This window comes from Asterias rubens, chromosome 9 (genome assembly GCF_902459465.1).
Source record: "Asterias rubens chromosome 9, eAstRub1.3, whole genome shotgun sequence".
In the NCBI taxonomy this organism is placed as follows: domain Eukaryota; kingdom Metazoa; phylum Echinodermata; class Asteroidea; order Forcipulatida; family Asteriidae; genus Asterias; species Asterias rubens.
The window spans coordinates 4,832,332-4,847,502 of NC_047070.1; the positions used below are offsets into that span (position 1 = coordinate 4,832,332).

Sequence of the window (15,171 nt, forward strand, 5' to 3'; positions counted from 1 at the left end):
ACGCTATCAGATTTTATCCCTCCCCAAAAATTTGAATTTGGGAAATATTATACTACTGTCAAAAGGTTTCTCAGATTGTATTCAGAAGACAAGCAGAGTATACTGTTCGAAACATTGAGACCAAACCGGCTCTTTTCAGAGCCAGTGATGACTCCCTCAAAAGAGATTTTTCATATGGTTGTATCCGCAAATTTACTATTAATAATTTATATTTATAGTTACTCTTTTTCTCCACACCTTGCAAAGCTTCAAACACCGTTTAGATTGTTTCAGTAAGTACTTCTCTTCCTTTTTTTTGGCAATATTTCAAAATCGTCAACCCCTACACCCTTTGAAATTTCACATGTTACATACATGTACAGTGTACATGTAGATTAATTTAAATAGGGTTAAAAATAGTGAACAGTTCTGACAAACCAAAGGTACACTGCACATTTTATTTTAAATAGCCAATTAGCCAATAGTAAACAAATATTGAGTGGCTCATCACAGTGGAATTGGAGGAATATTATCGCAAGGTAAAATTTGGACTGTTCCATTTCACGAGGCGAAGCCGATTGAAATTGAACAGTTCAACTTTTACCGAGCGATAATATTCTTCAATTCCACTGTGATGAGCCACTCAATATTTGTTTTATATAACTGACATACATGTAGATCCTTGTCATTTGATGTATTTTAAAAGTATAACATTATGAAAAATCACACAAATTACTGACAACCAAAAATCATATAGCGCCGCGTAGCGGCAACAATGCACAAATCGGATCACAACCTTTTGCACAGGTGCTCCTTTGTTTTAGCAGTGGCGAGGCGGCGCTGTACTGCTCAAAAACATTGGGAACAAGGTTGATCCTAACTGTTGAATAAGAAATGCTATTCCCCATGGGCGAATAGGTCTTTTTGATTGCCGGTGCGGATGGGAGTAATAGTGAATGTCACGTGAAGTAAGTTCCACCAATCAAATGACAAGGATCTGTATGTCAGTTATATAATACATTACATGTACATTGTTCAGGTACAATGTATGGCTTTCATTAAATCCTACCGCTCAGTCCCTTCTACTGAGCTGCTCTCTATTATTAAGTCTTTTTTTTTTCAACCGATAAGAGTACAAATCCTGTTGCCACGGTAACATGGCATGCTTCCACACAGTAGGCGCCCCATTATGATCCTAGCAAGAAAATTAGCCCACAGCAGCTGCATACGTACCAAGGTTGTTTGATATGTGCATTGAATATGTGTACATGCACGAAACACATGTACTGAATGTCCAGTAATCATCTCCACCCACATATTTTGTGTACTAGGATTGGTAGTGTACAGTTAGTGCCTTCTCTGCCTCCCAAGTCCAAATCACCCTCACTCAAGCCCTCACCCTCACTCATCTTGCCACCCTAGTGTTTAGTCCAATAATTGTCAAATTTGGGTCTTGCATGTTTTCTGTCTGTTCTTTTTAGGGTTTTCCCCTCTTGCCATGTGTGTATTTTTTATGTTTTGTTTACTTCCTTAATTTATTGTTACATTTTACTGTTTTTATAATGTTTAATATTAATATTTGTATTCGTCTTGTACATGTAATTGGCGCTTGCGCTGTTGGATTTTGAATAAAAAAGTAAAAACAAAATAAAATGTATTAGTCATTAACCCCTGTGTTTGTGGTTTACATATGTAGCAAGCACCCTTCCAGGTTTCCTCACAGTGATTAAGTTCACTTATACATGTAAGACATCCTTGGTTTCATCATGGAGAAAAGGGTTTCATTTGATAGAGGTTTCTAATAATAAAATCTCTACTTCTAGGAAGTATAATTCCACATGTGGTTTCTTTGGAAAATCGACATCCTGTTTAAAGGCAGTTAGTTAAAGGCACTGGACACTATTGGTAATTATCAAAGACCAGTCTTCTCACTTGGTGTATCTCAACATTGCATAAAATTACAAACCTGTGAAAATTGGGCTCAATTGGTCGCCGAAGTTCAAAATAATAATGAAAGAAAAAACACAATTGTCACACAAAGTTGTGTGCTTTCAGATGCTTGATTTTGAGACCTCAAAACCTAATTCTGAGGTCTTAAAATCAAATTCGTGGAAAATTACTTCTTTCTCGAAAACTATGTTACTTCAGAGGGAGCTGTTTTTCACAATGTTTTATACTACATGTATCAACATCTCCCCATTACTCATTACCAAGAAAGGTTGTATGCTAATAATTATTTTAAGTAATTACCAATAGTGTCCACTGCATTTAATAGAGGTATCTAACAATAATATCTGTATTTCTAGGAAGCAAAATGCCACCTGTGGTTTCTTTGAAAACTCGACATCCTGTTTAAAGGCAGTAGTTTATAGCTCCATGTTATAATGTTACAACTAAAATTGTTGTACCTATCCTGTATAAAGAACAGCATGACACAACAAAATTGTACGTACCTCATATGCTGCCAGGCAAAGGGGCGTACGGCCTAGAGAATCACGGGTGTTGATATCGGCTCCCATTTTGACTAACAGCTTGACCATGTCCAGCTGTTTACTTATGACCGCTCTGGATAAGGGTGTCATCCCTGATAACAAATCAGAGTGAAAAATCGTTAGAACACAACCTGGGAGTGATGGAGGGACTTAACTGCGACATTCCTGTAGAGCGGGAAATCGAGCTTGTCATTTAATGCAAGGGAAGAGGAATACACATGTAGGATTCATTTGCATAGAGAATCAATATTCTTTGTCTTACTGTACGGTCAATGGAATATGCAGGCATGATATTTGGTCCTTCGAATAAAAAAGGGAACATTTTGTTGAGAAAATAGAATTAGCTACTGAAAACAACTTACCAACCAAAAGGATCGACGGTATAAATGCCAAAAAAAGGTTAATGGTCTGACATTTCGACCCTAGCAGAAAATTTAGTTGAGTACAAGAGCTGACCTATTGTATGCGGAAGGCTTGATAAACTTTTCCGGCTATTCAATCCCATTTATCTTGATTTTTAGTAGGCAAAATATCATTACTCTGAACATCGCTAAATCATTCACAGTTGTATTCTGATAGATGTTGCTGTGGCAGACATGATTGAATTCCTTGTTTGCAGTACTGCAACCTGAGGTCTGTTGTCTCTTGCCTTGAAGCCACTTCAAAAGCTTCCCATTGACTTTGAAAGATGTTTTTTTGAAAGTGCTCTTTGCAAAATAAGAATGGCCTTGCCCTCTCGAAGATGAAATTCCAGGCCTGTCACCTACTCTAAATCAATATTCTTTAATAAATATAACTGAACAGTCAATGGATGTTACATCCATGAATCAGACATTTTTGTTTTAATTTTTTTTATTTTTAACAAGAAAATGGGTGAGGTGAGGGCTACACTTAACAACCCAAATAAACTGCCACCAGTAGCACGTTGCCACCTACACTTGTGGCCGGAAATGATAATAAGGATACAGGGATGTAGACATGGGTATCTGGTAGAGCAGAAAATGGGAATGCCCAACCTTCCAAATTTTTAACAAATCAATTACAGTTTTAAAAGTGTTCAAGGGCACAAGTGTCACGACCAGGTATCGAACCTGCTGCTGACAACACCTAAGCTAGGGTCTGGTGAACTAGACAGCTCCAAGCCACAACACGCCACATATTTTTAAAGAGCAGTTGTTGCCAGGAGCCTTCTTTATCAAATACACCTGGCAACCCAAACTCCTCTGAAGATAATCCAAAGGTCGCTCCTGATTTTAATCTTTGATGGATTACTCTGTCCTTAGATTGTCTTGTGGGGTCAGTCATGGAACTGACCAGACTCATTTATCAGAGTTGTAATGTTTGGGTGTTGTGTGTCGGGGGCTTGCGTTTTTGTGAACACTACCGGTATTGGTAATTGCTCAGAGCTGTTTGATAGTATAAAACATTGTGAGAAACGGCTCCCTCTGAAGTAATGTAGTTTTTGAGAAAGAAGTAATTTTCCACTAAAATATTTGAATTTGATTTAGAGACCTCAGAATTAGCTTTTGAAGTCTCGAAATCAAGCATCTGATGAAAGCACACAGCTTCGTGTGACAAGGGTTTTTTCTTCTTCCACTATTCTCTCACAACTTCAACAACCAATTGAGTTCAAATTTTCTAAGGTTCGTTATTTCGTGCATATAGTATGTTAAGATACACCAAGTAAGAAGACTGGTCTTTGACAATTACCAAAGTTGTCCAGTGTCTTTAAGGAGCTTCAGATTTAAAATAACACATCACCCAGGCTGAGACATATTATTAACATCCACTTTTCAATAATACTAAGTACATAGTGTACAGTTTTGCCTCATTTGTTTATCTTTGGCAGGCCTTTAAAAAAAGCACTGTATGTCTGCCATTGACTCACACCCACGACTTTTTGCCATTTTACAGCAGATGTCTGTAACCAACAGACCACCGAGCTTGCCCGGCGGCTAGAGATGTTGTTTGTTTCAATGCTGGCATTTCAATCAAACACAAACCATTATTTGAAAAGATTTTACAAGGACCACTGGACAGTACACAAATTGTTGCCCTTGTACAGAATTGTGCACATTTTGTAAAATTTTAAACTATGATACAATTTAGCAAGGGACCCTTTTCTAAATAGCTCTCCTGTCAATTGACAATTCTAAACAGTGTTTGTTGAGGCGTCAAATGATTGAATTAATTCAGACAATTTGTGAGAAAAAAATGAAACAACTTTGCTAATTCCAAATCTTCACAGCAAGAAGTGAGCAATACACAGATTGACAACAAGCTAGGAAAGTGCAAGGCACAGCAAGACTTTGTACCGTCTTTCAAGTATCAATGTCAGAGCTGAGAGATCCAGAAATGAAGAATTCAGCAATTCGGTAGAGCAATCTCGGATGAGACTGACAAAAAAACAAAGTAGCAAATAAGCTGTGGAAAGTAGTGAGGACAGGTCGTCTGCTCAGAAATAATAAGGTCGTTAATCATTAATGGCAGTTTCATATATTCCTAATGATCAAGAAAGGTCATTGAATTTAAAATGCAGATAAAAAAATATAAATTTGAGAAATAATATCAAAATCAACAAATAAATGATTTACTTAGAAAGTGAATATTTCTTTTGCCAAACAAATACCATGAAGACTTTTTTCCCTATTTTACCAGCAGCTCCAAAATCTGCAAAAAAGGAAATGTTATGAACCCCATACAAATTGTACAAATGACCCAATTCTGAGCAGACAAGGTTTCTGTACATGAGGGTGAACCGAGGGAGTTTTCACACAGTGGCTTATGTAGGTACTATTTTATTTAGCAAATTATTTATGACAAACACTTTTGTTTTTGAAAAACACAAACATGTATTTTCAGCAATCGGATCTTGTACGATGTGCGTGCATTAAGTTAAAACTATCGTCTTTCAGAACCACCCCAACTCATTGAGAGGTTATCATTACACGGTGTTACTTCAGACCTTACTACATAGATCGTATTTCCACCATGCAAAGTTTCAAATCCTATTTACTATTCATCTTGCTGTCTTTAAAGCTCAGTGTAAGTGATAGGTTCAACAATCTTCCTCCCATTGCAAAGAATGTCTCAATTTATCATTTTAGATTTCCTTTTTAATCTAAACGCAATATGAGACACTCCATTTGACCACTTCACACGTCATTCAAAGTCCAACAACAAGGAGTTGGGAATCCGCCCTATGAAAACTGAAACTCCGTAGATTAAATTTCGCTGACTGTAACTGTTTACACACATAAACATCAAGTTAAAGTAGGTCATTGATTACATCAGGGTACTCTTAAAACTGCGGGGCATTCTCGACCGAACTTTTTGGAGTCTGGGCCTAGATTTATTCTGAATTGAAACAAGGGCCCTGGGATTAGGCATTGATCCATATTGAACAACCCCTTTGGTGCTATGAAAGTTGTAGGGCAAACCGTATGTGCGTCTAAATACGTGCATCAATGAGGCACGCAGCACGGAGTGATCCTGGTTTGATATATACGGCATGCACGCACACACACACGCGCTCACAGACGCCATTATGAAGGGCAGATATTTGAATAGTGACGTCATATTCAATACGGTCTAATACTTGCTTGACTGGTCATCAGGTGTTTTAACTGGTTGGGCCTCTGGCCAACGGGCAACTGCTCAGAAAGAGTCAGACAACCAGGCAAACAGACACTATAGAACTAATTGCTTACCAAGCACCGGCTGGATGTAAATGTTCTAAAAATGAGCATATTTTCTTGAGGCAGGATTGTAATGATACGAGAAAACTATCATAAAAAAAAAACACCTCATAAAGTGACTTGTGATGATTTCATTATAATAATTAATAGCAAATGGACATGTATTATACCTTGTGTAGTTCACCATGTCTGTAAAACAGATTTGATACTTCTTGTGCAGCTAATTGTGGGGTTTTTCGAGACAGGTTATTTTTTAAGATACTAAGATTTTGAACAGAGAGCCACTGCACCATGTTTTTTTTTTTAAACAAGTTTTTGAAAAACATGTTTTTTTAAGAGTATGCTTAGATTTTGAACTTAGAGAGCCACATTTTAGCACATAGCCTACAGTAGCACCTTATAAATGCAATCTCCAGCAAATATTCAGCCAACTAACCTATCAAGGGCAAACCCATCTTCTTAACGATAAGTGTAACCACTGGGTTCTTTTACATGCATTACACAACACACATGATGTTTGGCTTTATGTCTCACTCTCATCCAAAGGACGAAGCAATTATTGTAAAGTGTCTTGATTAAGTTCTTAAAAGTGTCAAGTACGTATTGGGCATCAACCCACACTCTACTATTAGAACATTTAAATCAGAATCAACAGAGTTTGGTGTGACACACGTCTACAAAAACAGGCAAATGTCTTTCTTCATTTTGTTTATGATTTGTTTTGGCGTATACAGTACTCTCATTTTAAGAGGTCTTGTACGCCCTTTTTATTTTGGGAAACACTAAATACTTTTCAGAAATTAAATGGATTTTAAACCATCTTCAAGCAGGGTTCAAGCAAGAATTTCAAATACATGTACTTCATGTGATGTCAAATGTGAACAAAAAGCAGTGGCCTGGTTTCGATTCCCATAATGGGAAAATGATAAGAGGATGAGGTTTGGCTCAGTGTGTTTCTTCCCCTGCCTTTTTACCACAGTTCGAATCCCACCTGAGTTTTCAGTCCCTATCTGATTGCATATAATATTTCAACCTCAAACTCCTTAAAAAAAAAAATTCTTCTTATTTCCTGCTCATACGTGTACAATCCACCGAGACTTTGAAATTCATATTTACCAATTAAAAAACCCACTATCTGTACATGTACTAATTTCCCCCCGAAATAGCACAGTTTCTGAAGATACTTTTTCAATTTTTTTAAAATAACATTCTGATTTTAAGAAAATCCCACAAAATATTTTAGTAGTACTCAGCACGCATCATTGTGACGTCCATGTCTCTGTATGTAGTAAGCTGTATGTAACTTAATTACCATGATAAAGGTTTAGACAGCATCGTCCTGTACATTAATTATGTTTGGACAGCACACAAAGTAAAGTACATGGAAAGACAGACAGCGCTTTAGAGAAAAAATAACAGAAACAACGGTTATTATAACCACAACATTATGGCAGGCGTGTACACGTATGCTTCACTTTTGAAAGGGCAAGGGCGCCAAGGCATTTTCTCCTTGGTAAAGGGCACCCTATAAGAATATTGTAAATTTCTACATTTCAAGAGCACCAAGGCAATGACCAGGGCCCAATTTCATAGAGCTGCCAAGCGCAAAAATTTGCGTAGCATGAAATTTCTTCCTAAATAAAAACAGGATTACCAACCAAATTTACATTTGTTGCATATTGCTTGTTATATTCGGCTGTATTTTTGCTTATCCTGAAAATCACGTGTAAATTTGGTTGGTAATCCTGTTTTTATCAGGGAAGAATTTTCATGCTAAGCAAATTTAGCAGCTCTATTAAATTTGGCCCTAGGGGCATGGGTGCACTCGGGTGCCTTGGGGGTTGCCTCCAATAAGTATCAGGCCTGCTGGGCGTGGAACTGCACATGTACTTAAAATGCTATTATCGTGTTAGAAAATAGAAGACAGCAATGCAAGTAGGAGTACAGACCTTTAATTATCATACTGCCTCCATCTTGGTCATGTACCTCGTATCAAACAACAACAATGAATGCTAATAATCATTCTGCAAATAGAAACCAGACTATTTTTGTTCTTCCAGCCTCGGTTCGGGATATCAATGGGAGAAATTCACAATGGTCGACCATGATAAAGGTCTACTGCACCAGTGGCAAGACTACATGTACAACGGACAGATTGGTGGTGGGCAGGGTGGGGGCAGAAAAAACGAAAGATTTTCATTAGCGATTAGGCAGCTAAATAAGAAGGTACTGGTGGCATGTATGTAACCCTCCCCCGCCAAATGAGCATTACAAACATATATGCATGACATGTTTTTTTTATTTTTTATACAGACCGCCTAATCAAATGGTAAAAGAAAATTACAGTGGGGGGGGGAGGGTGAAAACTCTTACACCTGGCTGGTCACTGAACTTGGCATTTCTGCAAGTCATCTACTAGTTTCTGTACACTACATTATAAATACACGTACTATAAATTAATTATGTATAATATCGCATCAACTCAGCATGGTTAGGAGGTTTTGAACTCTATGTTTTTCACATTGGGTTAAATACACATTGTATGTGGAAGAGAGCTGCAGTAGTTGTGGATACACAAACAGTGTTTTGTGAACTCATATATAAAATGAATACTGCTAAAAATACAGAGTTAAGAAGCTGCATGAAATAGCATTGAGCGCTTTTCAACCCTCAGTTGTTTTTATATCAACTATCTTTCTTTTTTTTTTGGGGGGGGGGAGAAGAGGCAATTAGCTGATCAGCTGAACAACTAAAAAGATGCCTTTACAATTTAAAGATATTATCAAAAACAGGAAGAAAGGTGCGTTTTTTAAGGTCCATGCAGAAACACACCAGTACAATTGTGTCAACGACCCCCACTTTATTTGCCACCACTGCCTGAAATGAGGGTGTGAAATGCAGCAAAGATTTATTTATAACCAACATTTGTAGATTGCCTCTCACATCACTATGACAACACCTACCTTTTTCATCTTGGCTCTCAAGGGCGCTTGGATCATGGTTGACTGCCTCCATAAGGAGCGACACCTTGCCCGTGGTGGCGGCCTGATGGGCGAGCTGCTGAGGGCAATCATCATTCTCAAGGCAGTGCTCGTGGTCTTCTGCATGGATTGAAACAAACAAATAAATTAAAAACAGCACTGCTGTGTAAAAATTAGTAACTTGCGGAACCTTTTGTGAAGCTTATGACCAGCAACAATGTATAATAAAAACAATTATAATGTACATAAAAATGCTTTGTTGATGGAAAAAGTATAATTTAGGGCAAAAATGAAGGGATAAAATTATCTAAAAACATAATATTGCAAATTTCACTTCCGTTTGTTTTTTGTTTTTTTATGTTTTGAAAATTGTTTGTGTCAATGTTTTCAATCGCCAGACGGGTGAGTCGACCAAAGTTTTGGATCGCCCACAGGTTTTTCATGTGAAAAACCTGTGGGCGATCCAAAACTTTGGTTGACTCGCCCGTCTGGCGATTGAAAAGAAACCGCATCATATCTGGCCTTAGCATTTGCAAACATTCACTAACCCACAAAAAAACTGAGCAATGCTTCATGCACAAACTATTTCTCAGATTCAAATGTGTTTTTTTTTCGTTTTCTTATCGACAGGCATTTCAGACGAAGTAATTTCACAGGATCCTTACTGCCATTATCATCGGGGTCATTACCAAAGTATAAACAACAGAAGGATCATCTTTATGACAGTGGACACTTTTGGTATTTACTCAAAACAATTATTCGCATAAAACCTTACTTATACTAATAATGGGGAGCTGTTGATAGTATAAAACATTGTGAGAAGACTGGTCTTTGACAATAACCAATAGTGTCTAGTGTCTTTAAAAGGGGATACATCTTTTTATTCCAAATATCAAGTTATATACCACAAGGGAAACCGCCAAGGAATAATTTATGACAGCAGTCTGCGAACAGTGACATCAAATTCAAGTTTTACGCTTTTGCATTTTTTCATGAGTAAACCAACGCTCAACGACATCTTATCTTGAAATGTCCCTCTTCTTACTCACCATCGTCCATGCGAGAGGATCTTGGTGTGTTGACAAACTCCATCTTACACTGAGTAAGAGGCAGCGAGACTCACAGTGGTTAGAAGGCACAGGGACAGTCCACCCAGGGTAGCCATCACAGCTAACCCTCTGAAGGAATGGCAGTGTGGTTTTATTAATCCAGGCAGTGGAGGAGATTATCCTCGGATTGCGCTAATGAGGTCAAAGGTTATAATCCAATCCACAATCATCAGTGGTTTTGTGCTTCAGTCATCAAAGTTGCATCGTGCACAAGTCTCTGTAGATGTCTCTTGATGTCACATGAAGCACTGCAAGTAAAAAAAAAAGCAAATTAAAGTAGATGAATCTCTAACAGGACACGTGGCAACTTAAGAGGCACCAAGGTGCACTGCACACGGAAGCCCAACTTACATACATGTAGTATGTCTTGCACTTCTTGCAAATGGTTTCTTTTTGTAAAGTACAAAGCCCCCCCCCCCTCTGAAAAAAAAGAAAATAAGTTCAAACTTATCATTGCCTTGGTTGTACCCCACCACCCCACCCCCCCCCCACCCACCCAAATAAAAGGTCCAAAGGGGGTCATTCCAATGAGAAGTGCTTCAATTACGTGCGCAACATTTTAGCTGTCTCCTTTAGAGGCAAAACGTGTCTTTGTGGTGACTCACTAGGTTTGTTTGCCTAACATGTTAAAAAGGAGGCTACCAATAAACACCCACTTGTACCGTTGTACATTGTATTTGATGTCCTGCTATCCACTGTATTTGAGAAGAAAATAAATGACTGTTTAGAAAGCTATCGCGCCAAGCAAGAGAGAAATTACGTTTGAAAGCATTGTACACAACGCGGCATATTGCACAGTTTACAATGTATGTGTTGCAGGAGACACACGTCACCCTCAGGTTAATTGCCCTGGACTTTCTGTGTGCGTTCCAATTGGCGCATCGCATCCACCTGTTTACAGCTCATATTCACCTGCTTCTTGTTCACACCACGCTACATGAGTACAGCGAGAGTCCTTGGGTTATTAAACACTCTAACCAAGGACTCTCCAGACTGAATGCGTCTGCGAGGCTCAAAAAGGTTAACCCTCTGCCTGACAGATGCTAGTGCTTATTTCTCTCTTTTTTTTCACGGTGGAAACTCAAGGTTTCCGGATCGTGCTTCTGGAGCACACCCGTTTGAGGTACACACTTAATCAATGAATAATTAGGACAGACTTGGCGCTACACCGATCATTTGAGTCCAATTTTTGACTTCTTGTATGCAGTGCAAACACTGGTATAATGTACACTGGTATATAATGTACTTCCCAGTAAAATTACACTTCCCTGGAAAAATGTTGACTACATGTTACTATTTGTGATTTAGTTCCTAGCTAGGATGCTAGCCCATCACAGGTAACTCCTAGCTCTGGCCGATTCCCATTTGTAATCCTGGGTGAAGAGAAGCAATGATTAGCTACCCTTGCTCAAGTACTACAGGTTACAACTGACCATGAGAGATTCGAACCCAAATGCTGTCAAAACTTAAAGTCCACTACCCTGAGACTGCTTGGCCCACAACCACCAGCAGCCTTAAAAAGCATTTACATTTTTCAAAGTTTGACAATAAATAATGGGCGGGGTCACAAAAGTCCAAACTTCATTCTCACAATCAAGCTTTCACAATTGTCGGGCCTGATCCATGCCCACCGGTCATTGCCTAGGTGCCTTTGAAATGCTCTGCCCAGTGGAAATTTATAAATCTTTTCACCATTTACCAAGGAGAAAATGCCTTAGTGCCAAGTTGCCCTTTCAAAAAAGAGCAAGTACGGGCATGAACTGTGCTCAAATAAATGTTTGGGTTTGCCCCTTCACCTTTTCAGCGACTAGCCAGCAGGACCAGTGAACTTATAATTTCATTAGTCCATCAGCTTTTAAAGGAGTGCTTAATCAACACTGGACTAGCCAGTCTGACCATTTGAAGTGACTTTTGACTGGTCCTCAAGTGTTTCAACTGGCATTTGGCCAGCGGACCAAATGTAAAGGAGATTGCTGACAATATTGTCTGGCTGCACTACAGCAGTGGATGAAACATGTACATTATACAAATAGAAAAACACTGCAAGTGACACAGGGGCTATTAAAAAACGTGTTTAATTCAATAATTCATTCTTTAATTCTTCTGCAAAGTGTGAAGTCTAGACTGCATCAAGGCCATGATTAAATGGGAACTGACTGAAAAGAAATAACTGAAGTGGAATTAAGTCTGCATTTTCTCGTTTTCCTGATTGTCGAATGCTTTTATGTTTTCAATTGTCAATAAGACATACATTATGTAGGAATGATACACTTCACCAGATGGAAAATTATGGAAAATTTATGGATTTCTTTTTTACATTTTCAAGAAGAAATGACTAAAGGCGAGACACACTGCAGCACTACGAAAACGATAACGATCACGACACAAAAAGAACGCATTCTATTGGTTGAATTGCTCCACGAAGAATACGCAAACACTCACTCAACCAACAGAATGCATTCTCTTTTTCGTTATCGCTGCAGTGGGACCAGGCCTTTACAGGGTTCTCCTCCATGACACAAGCTGGCATAATATCTTTATTTTAATTTTATTTTTTTTCACACAAAAAATCATCAAGATTTAAAACCAATGCTCCAAAAGGCAGGTATCATTAGTGCATTAAAACCAAGATAATCACCATGAAGTACAATCATGACAATAGAAAACATTCGGAACGTGGGTCTTTTGAAATTCCCTTTCAAAAAACTGTTTATTTTCCATGGAATCCTGGCAGGGATTGTTACTAAAAAATAATTTTATTTCTCAAGGGTTCTCCATCCCTGACCTTTACATGGTATACAAGCTACCTCTCATACTGTTAGGCAATTCCACGCTAATCATGCTAATGGACACACAAATTGTGACATGGGAGGGGACATCGGATGGTAATAACAATGTGAAGTGTACATTAGACGAGGCCTGTGGTTCAGAAAACAAAGGGTAAATTAATTACTCCAGTTACATTCTGGAGGAGATAAATCTTCAAGATTTAGTGGGCCTAATGCATCCAGGACAGACACTTTTGTTATCACTTGGTAGAAGTAGAAAATATTATCGGCCCAATGTTGTCCAGCTACAAACTGTAGGGATACCAGCCAAAAGTGCAAATGTCCCTAAACACACGTATCTAGGCCTAATGTAATGCCTTGGGTTTTTTTCTATGTGAAAATTTCATTTCAAAAGGCAAGTCATGTTTTTGAGTATCGCAAAAAATCCAGATAAATATGTCCATTGTCCATGCAGGATTGAAACAATAATCCCTGCAGGAATACAGGAAAACACTGTCACAGCAAAATATTACTTTTTTTGCAACTCTCTTTCGAAGATATTTTGGTACCTAAAACAAACAATACAATTTATTTTTATACTTTTTTGCCTAATTACTATATAACAGACTGAGTAACAGTGATGCCAGGGACTTTCTCAGTAGATTGCCACTTTGTTTTTGCATTGGTTGAAGAGTAGTACTAGTAGTCTATGAACCATTGAAAGGTACACACATGTAGGTAGCATACATTGTAGGTCATTCACCTTTTATTTGACTTGAAAAGGCTTGAAAAATGCTAAAAATACCATTGTCCAAGGAGATTGCACTTTTCTTGCTTTGCTGGTTGTCATTTCCCCTATTTGCTCAGCATTTGAGGATTCATTTAGGAAACACTAAATGTACAGTATAATATTATGTATTTAATGTGGATACATTCTACAGATGTACAGTGACTGGTAAAAAAATAAGTGTTATAAATATTTGAAAAAAGTTGTGCCCCTCTTAAAGCCATTGGACCCTTTCGGTAAACAGTATTATCCAAGGCCAACACTTCGTGTATCACAACTTCTATATAAAATAACAAACCTGTGAAAATTTAGGCTCAATCGGTCATCGGAGTCGGGAGAAATTAACAGGAAAACCCACCATTGTTTGCGCGCGTTTCGCCGTGTCATGACATGTGTTTAAAACAAATCCGTAATTCTCGTTACGAGAATTGATATCGTTTTGCTGTTTTCTCAAAAAGTAAAGCATTTCATGGAATAATATTTCAAGAGAAGTCTTCCACCACTACCTTCTGTAAACCCTGTAAGTTATTTGTAAATCTGTGAACTTGTTGGGGTTTTTCTGAACCGAAAGGATCCAATGGCTTTAAGTGGTTAATTCAACAATCTATGGAACTAAACACAATATAGCAAAATTGTTCACTCAAATGTTTTTTTTTTACAAAATCTGTTTCCCCTTAATCCCCTGTATTTTGTTTGTTTTAACATTGTGAAGACGCATACAGAATATACAATGAACCCAACCTCAGTCAGAATGTCTACATATTTGCAGGCCTGATACTTCACTGAGGCAATGAAGGCGATTGCCTCCAGTGTCATTGCCTTGGTGCCCTTGAAATGCTCCAGTACAAATTTACAATTTCCTCATATAGGGTGCCCTCTACCAAAGAGAAAATGCCTTGGTGCCCTTGCCCTTTCAAAAAAGAAGCATAGGCCTACATGTGTACATATGCCTGCATTTGGCTACTGATTTGGCTATTAATAGATTTGCATTATTACATTCCCAGTAACTGTGTAACCCAGAGTTTCATTTAAGTCATAAACATGATGGTGCAAAATGTTACACAGGTTTAATGCACAATTGCAATTGCTATGGTAACTATGGTAAATTGTACAGTACCATACTGTATGGTGACTGAAATGGTTAATTGTATGGGTACAATAAATGGTATTATGCATGGTTTGTAAATGGTAAATTGTATGGTTTTATTGTAATGGTAATTTATTTCCGCCAAATTTTAGCTACTGTATAAAGGTGAAATTTATGTTTTTTTCACAAGAACGTACGACAAGTATGATTACTTTCGTTATATCTGCTTTCCCTGTTCAGATGCAATGGATTTTGAATGGTGGGCATTAT

The 15,171-nt window shown here is 38.0% G+C and overlaps 1 protein-coding gene across 1 annotated transcript in view; it reads right to left on the minus strand.

The window, feature by feature from the left end:
- LOC117294966 (ankyrin-3-like) overlaps window positions 1–15,171 on the minus strand; it is a 52,916-nt gene that overhangs the window by 35,910 nt on the left and 1,835 nt on the right. Inside the window, exons 2-4 of the mRNA XM_033777524.1 lie at window positions 10,200–10,507; window positions 9,133–9,270; window positions 2,433–2,563 (exon numbers count right to left, since the gene is read on the minus strand). Coding sequence (XP_033633415.1) covers window positions 2,433–2,563; window positions 9,133–9,270; window positions 10,200–10,242 — 312 coding nt within the window. The 5' untranslated portion in view covers window positions 10,243–10,507. The remainder of the gene's footprint in view (window positions 1–2,432; window positions 2,564–9,132; window positions 9,271–10,199; window positions 10,508–15,171) is intronic.